Here is a 20,277-nt window from a genome sequence, read left to right as displayed (position 1 = left end):
CCCCCCCCTCCCTCCCTCCTCTTCCCCCCCCCCTCCCTCCCTCCTCTTCCCCCCCCTCCCTCCCTCCTCTTCCCCCCCCTCCCTCCCTCCTCTTCCCCCCCCTCCCTCCCTCCTCTTCCCCCCCCCTCCCTCCCTCCTCTTCCCCCCCCCCTCCCTCCCTCCTCTTCCCCCCCCCCTCCCTCCCTCCTCTTCCCCCCCCCCTCCCTCCCTCCTCTTCCCCCCCCTCCCTCCCTCCTCTTCCCCCCCCCCTCCCTCCCTCCTCTTCCCCCCCCCCTCCCTCCCTCCTCTTCCCCCCCCCCTCCCTCCCTCCTCTTCCCCCCCCCCTCCCTCCCTCCTCTTCCCCCCCCCCCTCCCTCCCTCCTCTTCCCCCCCCCCTCCCTCCCTCCTCTTCCCCCCCCCTCCCTCCCTCCTCTTCCCCCCCCCTCCCTCCCTCCTCTTCCCCCCCCCTCCCTCCCTCCTCTTCCCCCCCCCTCCCTCCCTCCTCTTCCCCCCCCCTCCCTCCCTCCTCTTCCCCCCCCCTCCCTCCCTCCCTCCCTCCCTCCTCTTCCCCCCCCTCCCTCCCTCCTCTTCCCCCCCTCCCTCCCTCCTCTTCCCCCCCCCCCCCTCCTCTTCCCCCCCCTCCCTCCTCTTCCCCCCCCTCCCTCCTCTTCCCCCCCTCCCTCCTCTTCTCCCCCCCTCCTCTTCCCCCCCTCCTCTTCCCCCCCCCCCCCTCCCTCCCTCCTCTTCCCCCCCCCTCCATCCCTCCTTGAGTTCCCATCTCCATGTCTCTTATCTTGAAATTCTTCCTGCATGTTCCTTATTGCATTCTGAATCATTATTCGATTCTGTTCTATTAATGTTGAGTTCCAGAAGACATTTTTCTACACCCTTCTCTCTCTTCCTTGGGTGGATACAATCTCTCAATTCTGATGTCATGAGTTCTCTGCAGGTTATATAGTGCTGAAGAATAGAACACTTGTACTTTTGGCACCAATTATCTGCATCAAGCATTCACAGGTCAGGTATAGCAAGATATAGAGTAAAACTTCTTCTGCTTTGCCTCAATAATGTTTCTTACATGTGCCACACAAGCCCAAACAGATGACCTCTTAATCCTTAATCACCACCTGTTATTTACTTGATTGTTTGATCCATTCCATTAGACTTTTCAACTACTTTCTCTTCCCCCTTCTAAAAAAAAAAAAAAAAATCCATGCTTTTTCTAACTTTTTTGTGGATGTAGTTTTATATACACTTTGCAGTTTGTCAATCCTTTGCACTGTGCCAGAGTTTCCTGCTTATACATGATAAACTAGCTGGGGAGCCCCGCGTTGCGAGGGCAATTTTGGGGCGCTTGGTCTCCCTGCCCCTGTGTGTCCCCCCTCTCCCTGTCATGTCCTCTCCCCGTCCCCTCCTCTCCCTCCCTCCCTCCCCTCGCCCACCCCCACCCCTCCCCCGCTCCCCCACTCCCCTCTGTCCCTCTCTCCGGCCCCTCCCCCTGCCTAGCGCCTGAGGTCCGGAGCTGATGATTTGCTTCAATTTATTTTCAAACTTGGGCACCGCAGAAAGAAAAGCTGCCATTTCAGTTCAGTGTTGAAGGTTGTAAGCCTTAATACTGCTGTAGAGTGCCTGAGCATTCCAGATTTATCACTGTGATGTAGCTTGTAGCTCCAAAGTCTGATTACATGTGGAATGATTTTCTGACCAGGCTTGTGTGAGAATGGGTTTATCCAGCTGGTCTCCCTGCCCCTGTGTGTCCCCCCTCTCCCTGTCATGTCCTCTCCCTGTCCTATCCCTCCCCTCCCCTCCCCTCCCCTCCCCTCCTCTCCCTCCCTCCCCTCCCCTGTCTCCCTCCCCTCCCCCACTACCCCCCCCCCTCCCCTCCCCCACCCCCCCCCCTCCCCCACTCCCCTCTGTCCCTCTCTCCGCCCCCCCCCCCCCTGCCTAGCGCCTGAGGTCCGGAGCTGAGGTCCCCCGCGTATCGCGCGGCTGATGGACGGCCGCTGTGGGCGGGCGGGCGGCGCGAGCCCCCTGCGATTTCCCGAGGCTCTTCCCCCCACCCCCCCCCCCCCGCGATTTCCCGAGGCTCCCCCCCCCCCCTATTAAATTGTTATTTAATTCCCTAACACATCATTAAAATATTTACCTTAGTTCCCTAACACACAGAAAGTGTGGGGGAAAAAATTGTGAAAAATCAAGATGGCGGCCACTCACCTCGGTTCAGAAGGATAAGGCCCGCCCACACACGCACCGATTGGTCGACCGGTCAGGTCACCGAAGCGTAGGATTGGTCAATCGTCGAGTCACTCGACACTCAACTGTAGGAAGGAACCCGCCGTCCGATTGGTGGACCTCGACGTCACGCGGTCGCTAATGAGATGCTAATGAGCGGAACGCTGAACGTTTTTGGGATACCGCGGGCGGGATTTTTGTCCGGCCGAAACGTAAATACGCCTATGACCGGTCCGGAATCGCAAGCTTTCTTTTGAGGCGACGCGCGCGTCGGTACGCTCTGTAACTTTCAAACGTATAGAGAACGGACAGACAGACATCGGGACAGACAGAAGAGCCGCTTTATATATATAGATGTGGTGCTATATCTTAATTCAGTGCATTAAGGTGTTTCAAGTGGCTAACTATTATTTGAATTAGGGTGAATTTTTCTAAAATTAGCCATGGAAACAACTAGAGGTAAAACAAAACTCTGGTGCATTTAAGCTTGCAGCCCCAGAAATGACCACTGTGAAGTTGGTTGCAAGCTAATCTGTGGTAGTGCCAATATGTGTCATACTAACTGTTAGAAAAATACAAGGCAACAGACAGTTGTACTTTTAATAATCTGCCTTATTTGGGTTCCAGTAAAACCAGGTTAGTATCGTCTACCTGGGAAAGACATTACTACTTTACCCAGGGTGGGAACCTGATGCGGCAAGCTCGAAGGGATGTTGCAGGAGGTCTTGTCATGGACTTGGACAACTGCACCGTTATGGCTGTGGATTGTGAGGACCGAAGATGCTGCTTTCAAATCACTGCCTTTGATGGGAAAAAGTAAGTGAGATTCAAATCTATGACTAGTTTAACTTCTTGTGTAACTCTAAAAGCAATGTATTGTCCTGTATCTTACCGATACTGTTGTTCATACTTTGGAAAATGGTAGATACATTAGTTAAGCTAAAGGAAGACTCTAAGCACTGGGGCCCGATAGGATACATCCTAAAATCCTGAGGGAGATGAGAAAAGAAATTGTAGAGGCCCTAGCAATTATATTTCAGGGCTCTACTGAGTGTGGATGTGTGCTGGAGGTCTGGTGAGTGGCCAATGTAGTACCCAAAAAGGGGAGGACTTAGTAATTCAAGGTAATCACAGCTCAGTTATCTTAACATCTGTGGTAGGGAATTTTTTTTTTTTTTTTTAATATATAAAGAGTTTTTAATTAAGGATGGAATTGTCACTATCCAAGGAGAAAATGGTTAGAAATAGCCATCATTGGGACAATTGTGCTTGACAAACTTCACAGAATTCTTTGAAGAGATAATAGACGTGGGAGATCGGGAAATGCAGTGGACGTAGTATGCGGACTTTAGGAAAGCTTTTGACAGAGTAACACATGGAGGATTATTAGAGAAGATTAAGGGTAATGGAATTACCCCTTTGCTGGTGGGGCATGCAGCGATAGTGGTGGCATTGACAGGGTGAAAGGGCTGGGCTTTCTCTCGTTCAAGATAGTAATTACCTGCAATTTATGTGCCATAACTGTTGCCTGGCCCTTGTCAGCCTAATCCTGGATGTTATCTAGGTCCTGCTGTAGGCTGTCATGAGCTGCTTCGTTATTGGAGGAGCTGTAAATGGAGGTGAACACTGGAGTAGTTGGCGAACAGCCCCACCCCTGACATTAGGACCAAGGGAAGATCACTGATGAAGTAGTTATGGTTGGCCTAGGACAAATGTTGGTCCCTTAGAGGATGAGACCGGGAAATTAATGGTGGGAAATATGGAGATGGCAAAAACACTGAATGAATATTTTGTATCAGTCTTTACAGTAGAGGACACCAAGAATATCCCAACACTTGACAAGCAGGGGGCTATAGGGGGGGGGAGGAGCTAAACACGATCAAAATCACTAAGGAAGTGGTACTCGGTAAAATAATGGGACTCAAGGCGGATAAATCACCTGGACCTGATGGCTTACATCCTAGGGTCTTGAGGGAAGTGGCGGTAGGGATTGTGGATGCATTGGTAATAATCTTCCAAAACTCCCTGGACTCAGCAAAGGTCCCGGCAGACTGGAAAACTGCTAATGTAACACCCTTATTTAAAAAGGGCAGCAGACAGAAGGCTGGAAACTATAGACCGGTTAGCCTAACATCTGTGGTAGGTAAAATTTTGGAGTCCATTATTAAGGAGACAGTAACAGGACATTTGGATAATCATAATTTAATAAGACAAAGTCAGCATGGTTTTATGAAGGGGAAGTCATGTTTGACAAATTTGCTGGAGTTCTTTGAGGAAGTAACATATAGGGTGGATAAAGGTGAACCAGTGGACGTAGTGTATTTAGACTTCCAAAAGGCATTTGACAAGGTGCCACACAAAAGATTATTGCTTAAGATAGAAAATCACGGGATTGCGGGTAATATTCTGGCATGGATAGAGGATTGGCTATCTAACAGAAGGCAGAGAGTTGGGATAAATGGTTCATTCTCAGACTGGCAATCAGTAACCAGTGGTGTTCCGCAGGGGTCAGTGCTGGGTCCCCAACTCTTTACAATCTATATTAACGATTTGGAGGAGGGGACCGAGTGTAACACATCAAAGTTTGCAGATGATACTAAGATGGGAGGGAAAGTAGTGAGTGAGGAGGACATAAAAAACCTGCAAGGGGACATAGACAGGCTAAGTAAGTGGGCAGAGATTTGGCAGATGGAATACAATACTGGAAAGTGTGAGGTTATGCACTTTGGCAGGAAAAATCGTAGAACAAGTTATCTTAATGGCAAGAAACTTGAAAGCACTGAAGTACAAAGGGATCTGGGGGTCCTGGTGCACGAAACTCAAAAGGTTAGTATGCAGGTGCAGCAAGTGATTAAGAAGGCCAATGGAATGTTGGCTTTCATTGCTAGGGGGATAGAATATAAAAATAGGGAGGTATTGCTTCAGTTGTACAAGGTATTGGTGAGACCGCACCTGGAATACTGCATACAGTTTTGGTGTCCATACTTAAAGGACATACTTGCTCTCGAGTCAGTACAAAGAAGGTTCACTCGATTAATCCCGGGGATGAGGGGATGGACATATGAGGAGAGGTTGAGTAGATTGGGACTCTACTCATTGGAGTTCAGAAGAATGAGAGGCGATCTTATTGAAACATATAAGATTATGAAGGGGTTGGATCGGGTGGATGCAGGGAGGATGTTCCAGATGATGGGTGAAACTAGAACTAGGGGGCATAGTCTTAGAATAAGGGGCTGTTCTTTCAAAACTGAGATGAGGAGGAACTACTTCACTCAGAGGGTGGTAGGTCCATGGTATATGCTGCCCCAAAAAGCTGTCGAAGCTACATCATTACATAAATTTAAAACAGAAATAGACAGTTTCCTAGAAGAAAAGGGAATTAAGGGTTACGGGGAGCGGGCAGGAATTTGGACATGAGTCTAGGTTCGGATCGGTCATGGCCCTGTGGGTAGCGGAGCGGGCCCAGGGGCCGTGTAGCCTGATCCTGCTCCTGTTTCGTGTGTCTAATTCTGTTAGGTTCAGGAGATGGTTCTGTCATAGTGGATTGGCGGTTAGGATCAGATCAGCCATGATCTTATTGAATGGCGGAGCAGGCTCGAGGGGCCAATTGGCCTACTCCTGCTCCTATTTCTTATGTTCTTATATTCCTGAGGAACTACTGCAGCAATGTCAAGGGATTGCAATGATTGGTTTGCAACAACCATGACCATCTTGTTTTGTGTTGGGTATAACTCCAGCCACTGAAACATTTACTTTTTGACTCCCATTGACCTCCATTTTGCTAGTTCTCCTTAGTGCCTCACTCCATTGAATGTTGTCTTGATATCAAGGACAGCTACTCTTGCCTCTCCTCTAGCATTCAGCTTTTTTTTTTCCATGTGCGAATCAGAGCTGCAATGAGGTTTGGAGCAGAGTGCTTTTACTTGGTTTAGTCTATGGGACATAAGAAATAGGAGCAGGAGTAGGCCATTTGGCCCCTCGAGCCTTCTCCGCCATTCAATAAGATCATGGCTGATCTTCTACCTCAACTCCACTTTCCTGCACTATCCCCATATCCCTTGAATCCCTTAATATCCAAAAATCTATTGATCTCTGTCTTGAATATACTCAACGACTGAGCTGTCACAGCCCTCTCGGCTAAAGAATTCCAAAGATTCACCACCCTTTAAGTGAAGAAATTTCTCCTCATCTCAGTCCTGAATGGCCGACCCCTTATTCTGAGACTGTGACCCCTGGTTCTAGACTCCCCAGCCAGGGGAAACATCCTCCCTGCATCTACCCTATCAAGCCCTGTAAAAATTTTGTATGTTTCAATGAGATCACCTAAACTTCTAAACTCTAGAGAATATAGGCCTAGTTTAACTCAATCTCTCCTCATAGGACAATCCCCCATCCCAGGAATCAGTCTGGTGAACATTCGTTGCACTCCCTCTATGGCAAGTATATCCTTCCTTAGGTAAGGAGACCAAAACTGTACACAATACTCCAGGTGTAGTCTCACCAGGGCCCTATATAATTGCAGTAAGATGTCTTTACTCTTATACTCAAATCCTCTTGTAATAAAGGCCAACATACCATTTGATTTCCTAATTGCTTGCTGTACCTGCATGTTAGCTTTCAGTGATTTGTGTACAAGGACACCGAGGTCCCTCTGAACACCAACATTTTCCAATCTCTCACCATTTAAAAAATACTCTGCTTTTCTATTTTTTCCTACCAAAGTGGATAACTTCACATTTCTCCACATCATATTCCATTTGCCATATTCTTGCCCACTCACTTAGCCTGTCTATATCCCCGTGAAGCCTCTTTGCATCCTCCTCACAACTTACATTCTCAAGGGCAATTAGTGATGGGCAATAAGTGCTGGCCGTGCCAGCGACGCCCAGATCCCATAAACGAATTTTAAAAAAAACATTCCCACCTAGCTTTGTATCATCAGCAAACTTGGATATATTACATTTGGTCCCCTCATCCAAATAATTGATATAGATTGTGAATAGTTGAGGCCCAAGCACTGATCCTTGCGGTACCCCACTAGTTACAGCCTGCCAACCCGAAAATGACCTGTTTATTCCCACTCTGTTTTCTGTCCGTTAACCAATCCTCAATCCATGCTAGTATATTACCCCCAATCCCATGAGCCCTAATTTTGTTTAATAACCTCGTGTGGCACCTTATCGAATGCCTTCTGAAAATCCAAATACACCACATCCACTGGTTCCCCCTTATCTATTCTGCTAGTTACAACCTCAAAAGACTCTTAACAGATTCGTCAAACACGATTTCCCTTTCATAAATCCATGTTGACTGCCCAATCCTATTATTATTTTCTAAGTGCCCTTTTACCATGTCCTTAATAATAGATTCTAGCATTTTCCCTACTACTGATGTCAGGCTAACTGGTCTGTAGTTCCCTGTTTTCTCTCCCCCTCCTTTCTTACATAGTGGGGTTACATTTGCTACTTTCCAATCCGTGGGAACCGTTCTAGAATCTATAGAATTTTGGAAAATGATAACCAATGCATCCACTATCTCTATAGCCACCTCTTTTAAAACCCTAGGATGTAGGCCATCAGGTCCAGGGGATTTATCAGCTTTCAGTCCCATTAATTTTACTAGTACTATTTTTTTTAAATTAATATCTTTCAGTTCCTCATTCCCGCTTGACCCTTGGTTCTCCACTATTTCCAGGAGGTTTTTTGTGTCTTCTTCCGTGAAGACACACAAAGTATTTGTTTAATTTCTCTGCCATTTCCTTATTCCCCATTATAATTTCTCCTGTCTCAGCCTGTAAGGTACCTATGCTTACTTTCGCTAATCTTTTCCTTTTTACATACCTATAGGAGTTTTTACAGTCTATTTTTATGTCTCTCACTAGTTTACTCTCATTCTATTTTCCCTTTCTTTATCAATTTCTTGGTTCTCCTTTGGTGAATTCTAAAATCCTCCCAATCCTCAGGCTTACTACTCTTTTTGGCAACATTATAAGCCTCTTCCTTTAATCTAATACTATCTTTAATTTCTCTTGTTATCCACAGTTGGACCATTATTCCCGTGGTGTTTTTATTCCTTAAGGGAATGTATATTCATTGCGAATTGTGAATTATTTCTTTAAATGTTTGCCATTGCTTTTCTACTGTCGTATCTTTTAATCTAGTTTCCCAACCTACCTTAGCCAACTCTCCTATCATACCTATGTAGTTTGCTTTGTTCAGGTTTAGGACCCTAGTTTCGGACTTAACTAAATCACTCTCAAACTCAACATAAAATTCTATCATATTATGATCACTGCTCCCCAGAGGCTCCTTTACTACAAGGTTATTAATTAACCCCGTCTCATTGTACAGTACTAGATCTAAAATAGCCAATTCCCTCATAGGTTCCTTGACATACTGATCTAGAAAACTATCTTGAATGCATTCCACGAACTCTTCCTCTGCACTATTTGTGCAAATTTGGTTTGCCCAATCTATATGAAAGTTGAAGTTCACTATAATTACTGTATTACCCTTGTTACATGCATCTCTAATTTCCTGATTTATACTCTTCCTGACACTACAAGCACTGTTAGGGGATTATAGACTACTCCCACTAGTGTTTTCTGCCCCTTGTTTCTTAGCTCCACCCAAACTGATTCTACATTTTGTTTTTCTGAGCCACGATCCTTTCTGTCTACTGTCTTTATTCCCTCCTTTATTATCAGGGCTACCCCTCCTCCTTTTCCATTCTGCCTGTCTCTTCTAAAAGTCAAATATCCTGGAATATTTAGTTCCCAACCCTGGTCACTCTGCAACCACATCTCTGTAATGGCTATTAAATCAAACCCATTTATTTCTATCTGCGCTATTCATCTATTTTGTTGCAAATGCTTCGTGCATTCAGATATAGTACCTTTAGCTTTAACTTTTTTCTATTTTTCCCTAATGTCACTTTAGTCACTAATGCCTTATTACTTTTATTAATCTTTCTGTCCCTTCCTGACCCACTCTACCCAGATCACTACTCTGCTTTACAGCCTTGACATTTCTCTTACAGCTTTTGAATTTACCCTTTCCTGAATCCTCCCACCTCCCCTTCATTAGTTTAAAGCCCTAGTTATTCAATTCGCCAGGACACAAGTCCCAGCCCGGTTAAGTAGAGCCCGTCCCCATGGAACAGCTTCCTCTTTTCCCAGTACTGGTGCCAGTGCCCCATGAATCGAAACCCCTGCCTCCCACACCACTCTTTAGCCACGCATTTAACCTTCTAATCTGTTTGTCCCTATGCCAATTTGTGTGTGGCTCAGGTAACAATCCAGAGATTATTACCTGTCCCCAGATATTAGTGAGAAATACTTTGCAGGGTTGTCTGGGCTAAGATTGCATCAGACTTGTCCTGATACGATGCTTGAATGAATCTGATATACCTAACATCAACTTTGATAGCATCAGTTTAAAGTTTATTTCTCACTTATTTTTGTCGTTTTTTTATTGTTTTGCTGCTGCCAACCGCTTTAACATTTGCCGTTGTCCCATTTGCTGTAAGACTAGGTCCCCTCACCATTTCACAAATGACAGCATGGATTTCCCATTAGGTTCCCCTGTATCTGTGCTGATCAGACGAGGGGAAGAAGCAACAGTGGCGTTCGGCACCCAGCTAGCATTACTCCCACACCAGAATATACAGGCAGAGTTGCACATACCTGTGTTTGTCAAAAGACCAGTGCCTGCAGAGACTTTGCTGTACTAAGGAAGTTGTTACTAAGTAATAGCACATGCTACAAGTGGACTTACAGCCCACCTCTACCCCATGTACCGCACTATCCGTGGCATTCCAGGCTGCCACTGGGATAACAAACATTTGAAAATCAGTTGTGCATAGATGCATTAAGTAAGTCACAGATGTATTTGCTACAGCAAGCAATTTTATCTACTTCCCCATGAGCAACCTAGAATGGTTATTTGTGTGTTGGTGCTTGTGAGGGATTGCGCGAGTTAACGGAATGTGGTGTGTGGTGTGAGATGCTGGATGCAGTGGGGACTGCAGTTTCTTCCAATGCACCTATAGAGGGACGAATCCTTTTCCCATAAAATGTCTACATGAGTTCTTTCCAGTAGGAGTGACTGATGGAGCCTCAATTTTAACCCAACCCGCCTGGTGGGAACAGAGTGGGTTTGGGTTGGGTTTCTATTTTACACCCTGTCCGATTTTTCTCTCCATTGAAGTCAATGAAGAGTAAAATTGGGTGGTGTGTAAAATGAGCATCCAACCCAAAACCAGCCCGTTCCCGCCAAGCGGGTTCGGTTAGAATCGGGCGTGGCTGCTGATCAGAATGAAGAACCCTGGGTTCTTTTTCTCTCCTAACCCAAGGATGCGGAGACCAATTGTAGCAGTAAACTGTTGCCCTGGCCAAGGTCAATTAGCTAGTACAGACTGAGAATTGAACTTTGGACCTTCTGTTCTGCATAGCTTAGACTACACCAGCCTCTGCCACAAAGCTGTCAGAGGAGCATTAAGGGGGTATGGTGATGAGATGAAAACAAATTTGCAGAAGTACCTTTTGTCAGAACTAATAATTTACAACATGTAAGAAAGGATGGTTGGAGAGTTTTTAAAAGTCAAGTACTGCTGTCTCAAATGCTCATGGTTGTGATAATTCAGCCTTTTAATAATGTACTGTATTACTGTATGAAATGATTTAACACATTCTCTCTTTTTTTAAATGTTTAACCATTTGGGAAAAAATAACTGATTTTGCTTTCTAATATTCCAGAGTTGTTATTTTACAAGCAGAGAGTAAAAACGAGTGTGAAGAGGTAAGGTTTGAAGACAGTCTTTCTTAATATGAGTATTTCTTTCATGATATGACCGTTTAAATATAATCCTGCAATAGCATATGTGTGTTTATACTGTTTTACACTCCTTATCACTTAGAAACGTATAAAAATAGGAGCAGGAGTAGGCCATTCGGCTCTTTGAGTCTGCTCCGCCATTCAGTATGATCATGGCTGATCCTCCACCTCAATACCATATTCCCGCTCTCTCCCCATACCCCTTGATGCCTTTTGTGTCTGGAACTTCTTATAAAAAATCATTAATTGTGGGAGCTGGTAGCTTATTGATAATAATCATTATGCTAACATGAGCAAAAATAAAAATGGTAAGATATTGCATGCATTATAAAGCCTGTACTATGTTCCAAGGAAATAACGACTGAAGTAACAAGGAAAGAGGTGAAGGTAATGTTGAAAAATTGCTCAAACTTTGCTCATAGTGTCTATTATGTTATCAGAACCACTTAATGTTAAAATGATTTATGACACACTGCAGTGTGTTAATCATATACAAAGCCTATATCTCTGTGTTAAAATCAGTATGCCTGTGCACTCAGACACTTTTGTTACAAATGTAGAAAACCTCAAAATGCTGTACACTTCTAAGTCAAAACCTGAAACTGACACTTTCCAATTTGCAAATTTACTTGACCAAACAATAATTAAACTGAATGACCTGAGGCTTTGTTTACTCAGTAAGTAGACTTTGAACTTAGAGAACTTATCTCACCACCGGAGTAATATATTGTGCAATACATAGTATTACATTGATGTCCTTATAAAACATTCTATCCAACAGACTGTAAACATCACCACAGGAGATCAGTTACTCATGTAAAACCATCAGGGTGTTCTGTTGATGGCCAAAGCCATGAGTGAGAGCTCAACTGAGTTCTTAAGACCTAAAGCTCTGAGCTTGTCTCACTCCTGTTCACTTTGATATAATAAACAATTGATATATAGTAAAATTTTGAGTTGCCTTGTCAGTCTCTCTCCTGGGCATAATATTGATTCCACCATTATGTTAGTAGCCAGTACACAGATGTGCTTATTTTAGCAGTTCATGCACAGTATCCATGTAATAGGAAATATTTTTGTTAAAGAGTTGTCTTCATGAATACCCTAATGTCCATGTTGTGTGATGGGAAGAGAATATACTGTGCTTTATATTTTCTAGATAATGCATATTATAAAAATATTCGTAGATATCTTAAAAAATGTTTTTTTTGCAGTGGATTTCAACAATCAATAACATTTCCAAACGTATCTACCTCAGCGAGAACCCAGAAGTAAGACTGCATTTTACTGTGACTGATAATTTCCTATTTGCATCAATTAAATGAAAGGATCAATAAGTTCCATTAGGCTCTGAGTTCAAAGCATGCCTTAAGTTGTTAAATTTCATAAAGCCACAGGATTTATTTTCCCATTTTTGTGAAATTACATTTGTTAATTCAGATCTATATTTCCGATACAACCATTTCATAATCTCTGGAAACTGGAGTTTATTGAGAAATGGCTCTTTATTGGGAAACTTCCATTTTAGCAAATGCATTACTGTATAAAATCCAAAAGACCAGAATGCCATAATCCTGAGAATTCATAGGGAGATGAGCAAAAAGGAAACATGAGAAGTGTGTGTAAAACTGTATTATGGGGAACTGTAGAATAGTGACAGAAACTGTAAGGTAACATTCTTCATCAGTGAACATCAAAAATACACAGACGGATGGAATAACTCATAACTGTTAAGTTTACAAAGTTTATAAAATGAATTTTACTAACCATTGTCACCTGGTGAGTGGGTCAATAAACAAGAGGTCATAGATTTAAAATCGCTGGCAAAAGATCTAGAGGGGAGAGGATAAGAAATGTTATCACTCAAAGTTGTCGGGATCTGGAATGTTCTACCTGAAAATGTGGTGGAAGCTGATTCCATAAATAATTTGAAAAGGGAATTGGAGGTACTTTAGGATGAGGAACTTACAGGGCTGCGGACAAAAAGCAGGGGCTTAGGACCCCCGCCTTAAGCTATGCGGCCGCGTTGCGGTCTGGAGCTTCCGCGCAGCCGGCTCACCAGCTTTTAAATGCAAAAACCGTGCATGCGTGTATTTTTGAATGGGCTGCACAGCCCCAAAGAAATTAGAGGGAACATTGTGTAGGACTAAGCACGACTGCTCTTTCAAAGAGCCAGCACAGGCACAAGGGGCCAAATGGCCTCCTTCTGTGCTGTACGTTTCTATGGCCGGAATTTTGCTGGTCCCTAGAGTGCGGGATTGGAGGCAGGACTGCTGTCAAAATGGCAAAATTGACAGCAGGCAGGAAACCTGTTGTTAACAGGTACTTGATACTTGTTAACAGGCTCTTTTTCAATTTTGCCGCTTCTGCCTCGGGTTCCCCGACGTCCGGACACCACGCCAGGTAAGTGTGGTGTGTTGTGAGTCTGTTGTGATGTTTGTGCATTGATGACAGCTGCAGAAGTGGTGTGAAGGATCCAGTGGTGCACTGGTGAGTTTGAGGTAAGGAAATGTTGGGAAAATCATTTTTAATGCATTTACACTTTTCTGTAGGCAACAAGTTTTGAATTGGCTGTCTAGTCCCACCTCATTGGGAGAACCTCTCTCACCAGTGACAGATCGCTTCTGTAACCTCACCTGCGGCTGCCATCTGTTCTAGCCTAAGGAGGGAGTCACTGGAGAGCCTGGGTGCAAGAGCTCCCCTGTGAACAGTCATTGTCAGTGTTTGCAGCACCTCAATGCTGTCAAACACAGATATGAGCTGTCAAAGAAAAATTGTGCGTGGCCCCTTTAAGAAAACCGGCAGATGACGCATCATCAATTGACGTCATCTGACCGGCTTAATTGGCCAGCAAGCCCGCACGGCGGGCTTAACAAGGCCAATCAACGTAAAATCACTTTCGTTGGCCAGATGCTGTTGGAGGCAGGACTATAACCCGGAAACCAGCTGACCCGCTCCCAAGCCGCATCCATTTGCAAAATCGCGGCCTATGATTCTATTCGATTTCCTTCCTTTCTGTTATTCAGTCTGGAAAAAATTACTAATTTATTCACCTGTTTTGCCCCTTTCCTCTCCTGAAAGCCCTCTGCTACTCACCCAGGTGGCCATTCTTCACCTGAGAAGCATCATAACCATGTCCCCATCAGAGGTCCACATTTGAGGATCTTCCAGCAGGTGGCACTGAATAGTAATCTGGAGTTGTGCCCCTGAATTATTGTTTCCTTTCCTTAAACCAAGGGCGCTAAGGCCAGTTGTAATACTTTGTCACTGGCATTTCTGAGATGAGCTAAAAAGCTGCACTAGAGATCAAATCTCAAAGCTTCCTGGTCAATATGGCTCAGCAGACCACCGGGTTATGCATTTATCCAGTGAGCCACCAGGTTTTGGGGAGGTCAGATATGTTTTTTTTTTACAAGTACAGTTTTGTATTCTATTGTGCTACAAACGGTCAGAACCGGAACGGGGTTACACTGTGCGTTTGTAGTTGGGGTAAAGGCACATTACAGCAAGCAGAGGGAGCTCTGCATTGCATCCAGCTTGTAATACAGCTGATTTTAGGAATACTCAGTGTTGCTAATGGTTTCTAAATATAGAAAAGTGTCTCATTTCAGAGCACTAATATCAGTCACTTTGATGAGATTAAAAGAACAGAAATCCAAACTATTCTGGGAGTATTATGTATCAACTGTTTGAAAGGACCTTTTCCCAATGTGAATGTCATAGAAAATAAACTGTTACGTGCCTAACAGCAATAGATCTGTGCCCAAGCAGGAATATTATTCATGTAGGTTGACCCTTAATAGAGAATTGAAGGAAAGGCAAGCTTTGCTAATGTAAAGCACCAAAAATATTAAGGAAAAGGAGCCATTTGATGAGGATGAAATACAGTATTGTACATCGTTTGCTCGCATCCTGTACCACAAAAAGACTTTCATTATTCCACACAAATGGTATATTTTTAGTCCTTTTGGGACGAATGATTTTTGGCTGAAAAATGCAGATTAAATGAGTTCACCAGGGTGCTAGGTGAGCGACTAAACAACCCTAGGTGCTGACTATATACTGAAGAGTTTCAATAATCAGTAGAATAATTAATTACCACGGTAGCACAGTTATAGACCTATACTTTGCTATGTGCATTAAAACATCAAACAGTATAGGAATGTTGACTACAGTTGAGTATTACAGCGGTCATTTGTTGATCCAGTGACCAAAGAAATGGCTGAAAGCAAATTATAAAGTATTCAGCTTCAAGCATTGTTTAACACTTCTGATCATTTCTGTAAGCTGAGGTTTGTAGTTGACCGTATAATGTGAAATTAGCAGCGAATATTATACCCTTGTCACTGAATACTTCAAAAGCAGATAATCGTTGCACCTTTTTTCTCTCTCCTTTGTTCTGTGTTATTGGCAGACAGTAGTTATTCTGCTGCCTACTGGCTTCACTCACCATTGTCCACTGTTATCGGTGAGCTTGCAATTATGAAAACTCGCAGCATTCAAGGATAAAACAATAATGTATTCTTTGTTCCTATTACAGGAATTGGCTGCTCGAGTAAACCAGCCTGCTTTGGAGGCTGTCACACCCTCCCCTTCATTTCAACAGAGGCATGAAAGTGTAAGGCCTACAGTGTAAGTAGAAATTAAGCCTCTTCAGAATCCAGTTGCAGAATGAAACGTTTATTGCCGTGTTCTATTGGGGGAAAAATAATCACACACATAACTGATCCTGAAACTTGTTACTTGTGCTTTAATTGATATAAATAAACATATGATTTGTAAACCGTTTTTATAGCCACTTTGGCCGCTATTGAGTGGTATTTCACCTGCAGATATTGGGGCAGTAATTCCTCCCCAAACGCGTGAGTACGGAAGGGGTACTCACGCGTCTGGCCGGAGGAAATGCCGGTTTTCAGCATGCACAGCGCATGCGCTGAAAACCGGCATTTCCTCTCCTCTAACCCAAGAGTTGAAGAGGCTAGCACGTGCGCTGTAGGGGGCAGCGCGTGCGTCTTGGATTTCCTCTGTTTTGGGGGATTTGCGCATGTGTAAAGGCCTCCAGTCTTTACGCTTGTAAAAAGCACACGTAAGTATTTATTTTTACAGGTAAGTGGTGTTTTAGTGCAATTTAGAATTTTTTTTTCCACAGGTTTATTATTTTAAAGAATCTACAATAAGGTAAGTTTAGTTTTGGACCCTTTTTATTAAAAATCTATTTTTTTCAACAAAAAAAATTATTGTTTAAGTTATTTTTTTAAACTTATTTATACTTAATTTAATGATTGGGATGTTTTTTAAATTTTTATTTAAAGTTTAAATAGTGTTTTGGGCCCCTGTAGTTTTCATGAGTTTGACAGTTCTTACTCTCAAACTCATGAATGAACCTTCCCCTCCCCTGATCGGCTGCACAGTGCTCACCTGATCCCAGCCGGCACATCGCACTAACTACGCCGCTGGATCAGGTAAGCACTGCGCGCTGACATCTGAACCGGGCCTGTGACAGGAAATGCAAGCAGGCCCAGGCTTCAGATGTCAGCGCGCAGGGTGAGTGCAGATCGGGGGCTTGCACGCGCGGGAAGCCCCCGACACCAAGTTCTGGGCCATTGTGTATGGTATATTACAAGCATTGTAATTTAAGAGTTGATGGAGTTCAAAAGGTCATTGTATGACTCCCTTAATGGCTTAGTGAGGAAAGGCCCTGCCTGGTGTAGTACTAAGCTGGAAGTGTCTTAAGCCTTTGTGGAGTGCATATATGCATCCTGTGAAGCCCCAAGGGTCATTTTCCCATGAATTTACAAGTATCTCAAGCTACTGAAATAAACATATCTTGGAGTATTGATGTAGGATTTAACCACCAATGAGGCAATAGCACTAAAAGTAATCCTTTCCAAACCTCCAGGTCCATGAAATTCAAACCGGGCAAACCATTGAAGAGGCAGGTAGAGGGTTGTCAGGACATGGCGTGCCGTACCAGAATAGTGGTGGAAGTAGAATCTACACTAGCTTTTAAAAGGGAAGTGTATAAGGATTTGAACAGGATGGGGTGAAGCAGCAGTGGAGTGAAACGAAGTGGAAAGTAGAGCCAGCACAGGGGAGATGGATCCATAGTTTTCTTCTCTGCTGTAAAAAAAAATTCTATGATTCTAAAGGGGAAAAATTGGCTCACGCCCCCTTTGGGGTGCCCGAAATTGAATGGTAGTGCCCCAATGGAAGCGCTCCCCCTCCCTCTTGGGGTGCTCCAGTTCAATATCGCGGCGCTACGTGCTGCAGTGCCACGATACTGCAGGCCTCCCTCTCCTTATTAAAGGGGAGGGAGGCCCACCAGGGAGCGGGCAGCCGGCAAAAGAGCCCGGCACTCCTCTTGAACGTGGGCGGCACTCCACGGGAGGAGGGCAGAGGGGGCAGGTGCTGGCAGGCAGCCCAAAATGGCCGCCCGGCCCCATCCCTTTAAATGTCGCCGCCCCAGCCACAAGTACGCCCCCCTGACCCTGTCGGACATAGCGTCCAGCGGTATGTCGGGGGGGGGGGCGTGACCCAAGTTTGCGGCCGGGGCGCGAGCCAGGCGCTGCGCACGGCGATGACATCATCGCCGGCGGCGCAGCGCATGCAGTGGGACGCTACCGGCGCCGCTAACCTCTCGCTGAACTTCGCGGGAAGCAGTAGCGGCACCATGCCCAGGCGCTGGTTGCTTTGCGCCCCGTAAGGGGCGCTAACGGGAGGCACAAAGCAACCGAATTTTACCCCCTAAGTTACTAGAAGGTACACGAGAGGCCCATTTGCAGCCTCGGCACAATGTTACAGCTGAGACCAGGTAACAGCCCGTCAAGAATGTGGACACGCATCTGCATCGAACCAAGCAATCTCCAAGTTTCACATACTGTATTGTGTCTTAGGTACTCTTTTTAAAAATTGAGAATGTAACACAAACAAAATGTATATTGATTTCCACCGATCTGGGAAAAAAATCCAACTGTTTCTTTGTACCAATTTTCATCAAACAGCCACAGCAGACCTCACACCTCTCGGACAAACAGTTCCAGCTCCCTTGGATCCGAATCTGCCACCCTTTCTGCAATGTCACTGGATTCAATTGTTGCCCCAGACACACCCATTCAGTTTGACATTATTTCCCCTGTCAGTGAGGATCTGTCTAACCAAGCAAAGACTTCAGGACAAGGTACCAGGTAAGAGAAACATGCAAGATGTACTGAGTGTTAGTGAACTTTTGCAGATCAAAAATAAATGGGTAATTCTGCTCAGTAGGCTGAAGGCTTTGTATTTAATTTGAAAAATGTTCTTATCTGTTTATTATGGAAACATGATTAGTTCAGGATGTTTCAACTACTGAATTGGACTAAGAACCTCTTGGAATAACCATACTTTGTGACACATGGCACAAGAGAAGCTTTTCACACTGGATTCTTCATGCTTTCTACATTGAGGAGTTCCATTCTGTTATTAGGTGTTACGGGGAATTAGGGGTTACGGGGAGAGGGCAGGGAAGTGGACATGAGTCTAGATTCAAATCAGCCATGATCCTATTGAATGGCGGAGCAGGCCCGAGGGGCCGTATGGCCTACTCCTGTTCCTATTTCTTATGTTCTTACAGTCCAGCTTCTTCATGCAGTGAGTAGCTCAGCCAAATAGATAACAAGGGTCCTGGGTTTGACCCTCAATCTGAGCTGAGTTAACAGAGGCAGTGACAGGAGCACTACAATTGACCTCAGCATCTCTGGCAATCTCAACTGGAAGTAGATGTGTGGATATTGGACGAGGATAAGATCAGGGTCTGCTGTGATGCCCTCTGCAGTTGAACAGCCTGCAGCTACTCACTATTTAGGCTCATAAATGAAGATTGGGGGCAATGTCCTAGAGTGGTGCCCATAGAAATGTGCCTTTAGGGAAAGAAGGGAACTGAACCTGACAGAAATAGAGGAAGAAAAAATGGTTTCTTTAAAAATAATCAAACATTTTGCCATTTGTTATTCCTCCATTAGACGAACAAATCCATTTGGAGAATCTGGGGAGCCAAAATCAGAGGAATCTGAAGGTAAAATGCAATGTTTCTGTGGCAAAAAAGGAAAAGCATATAAGCACATCAGAATTATACTACCGAAAATGTTATGAAGTGATCGTCCCCATAGTGATAAGCTTTAGATTAATGACATCATGTTGGGGGATAGTCATATCTCATCTATCTGGGTCATCCCACAGATACATTGGAATGGCCATCATTTGCTGTGTAAAAGGTTATTTAGTTACTGGTGTGTTTGCAAGATCTAACATTTAGTGCTAATCAGGTTACCCATTACACATCATGAAACAGTAAGGACTAAGAATCATGTTTAAGCATTTCTAAGATTTACCATTGTCACAGTTTCTCTGTTCATATTTAGATTATATTTGTTTAACAGTATTTAGGTAGATTAAGACACATTCCTTTTTGTGATGAGTTTGATAGTTACTATTGTATTTTAACCTATTACAATTCAAGATTGGCAGAGTCTACTGTCTTGTCATAAGAATAAAGCATGCGGTAAATTAAAATGTCACTGGTACAATTGATTGGTGTTTCTCAGTGATACATTACAGAGCTCTGTCTACACCATTCTTTTTGGGATAGTGTAGTTTGGGCTCATTAATACGTTTGTCTTAGATTACAGCTGCTGACCTAACCTGACTGATGCTGGTCACTGATTCTATTTCCTTTAGTTTTACCCTTCATGATTCCATGTATGTACAGGTAGACTATCCTTTATCCGCACTTCTGAAAACCGAAAACCGAAAGTTTTTTTGTGGAGCGTAAGTCGTGCGCACGACATAACCCGAGTGGCGCCAAACATGACCCGACGCGGCCGATGCTTTTCTGACCTGATTTGCGGGCCAGCTTAGCGTAGGAGTCAGCCGATATCCGGCTTTCCCACAACTGGCGGTGGCAGTTGAGCCCCAGACCCCCGCTAAGTCAAGGAATTCAGATACGGAGCAGGGGGAGCTGTAAGCAGACTGTGAGCGGCAGCACAGAGAAGCAGGAAGGGGAATGAGACACGCAACAGTCGCAAGAGGTAGCCTGAACTTCTAAAATTTATATTAAATACAGATACTAATGTTCAGAGTTTCCCAGTCTCATAATAAATATAATGGGCCAGAAATTGCTGAACGGGGCTTGCAGCCCCGTTTTTGCACTTACCCCGCGCTCCTGCCGATCAGCTCCAGGGACGCCTGCACTTGCTGA

The 20,277-nt window shown here is 44.4% G+C and overlaps 1 protein-coding gene across 1 annotated transcript in view; it reads left to right on the top strand.

The window, feature by feature from the left end:
* appl1 (adaptor protein, phosphotyrosine interaction, PH domain and leucine zipper containing 1) overlaps positions 1–20,277 on the top strand; it is an 80,041-nt gene that overhangs the window by 46,497 nt on the left and 13,267 nt on the right. Inside the window, 6 exon segments of the mRNA XM_086001603.1 lie at positions 2,839–3,027; positions 10,967–11,009; positions 12,260–12,316; positions 15,586–15,677; positions 18,047–18,229; positions 19,043–19,095. Coding sequence (XP_085857729.1) covers positions 2,839–3,027; positions 10,967–11,009; positions 12,260–12,316; positions 15,586–15,677; positions 18,047–18,229; positions 19,043–19,095 — 617 coding nt within the window.

This window comes from Somniosus microcephalus, chromosome 11, assembly GCF_052327205.1.
Source record: "Somniosus microcephalus isolate GS21.2 chromosome 11, FLI_Smic_1.0, whole genome shotgun sequence".
NCBI lineage: Eukaryota > Metazoa > Chordata > Chondrichthyes > Squaliformes > Somniosidae > Somniosus > Somniosus microcephalus.
Note: the sequence above shows the minus strand (reverse complement) of the source record. Positions and strands in the feature narration are given on the sequence as shown.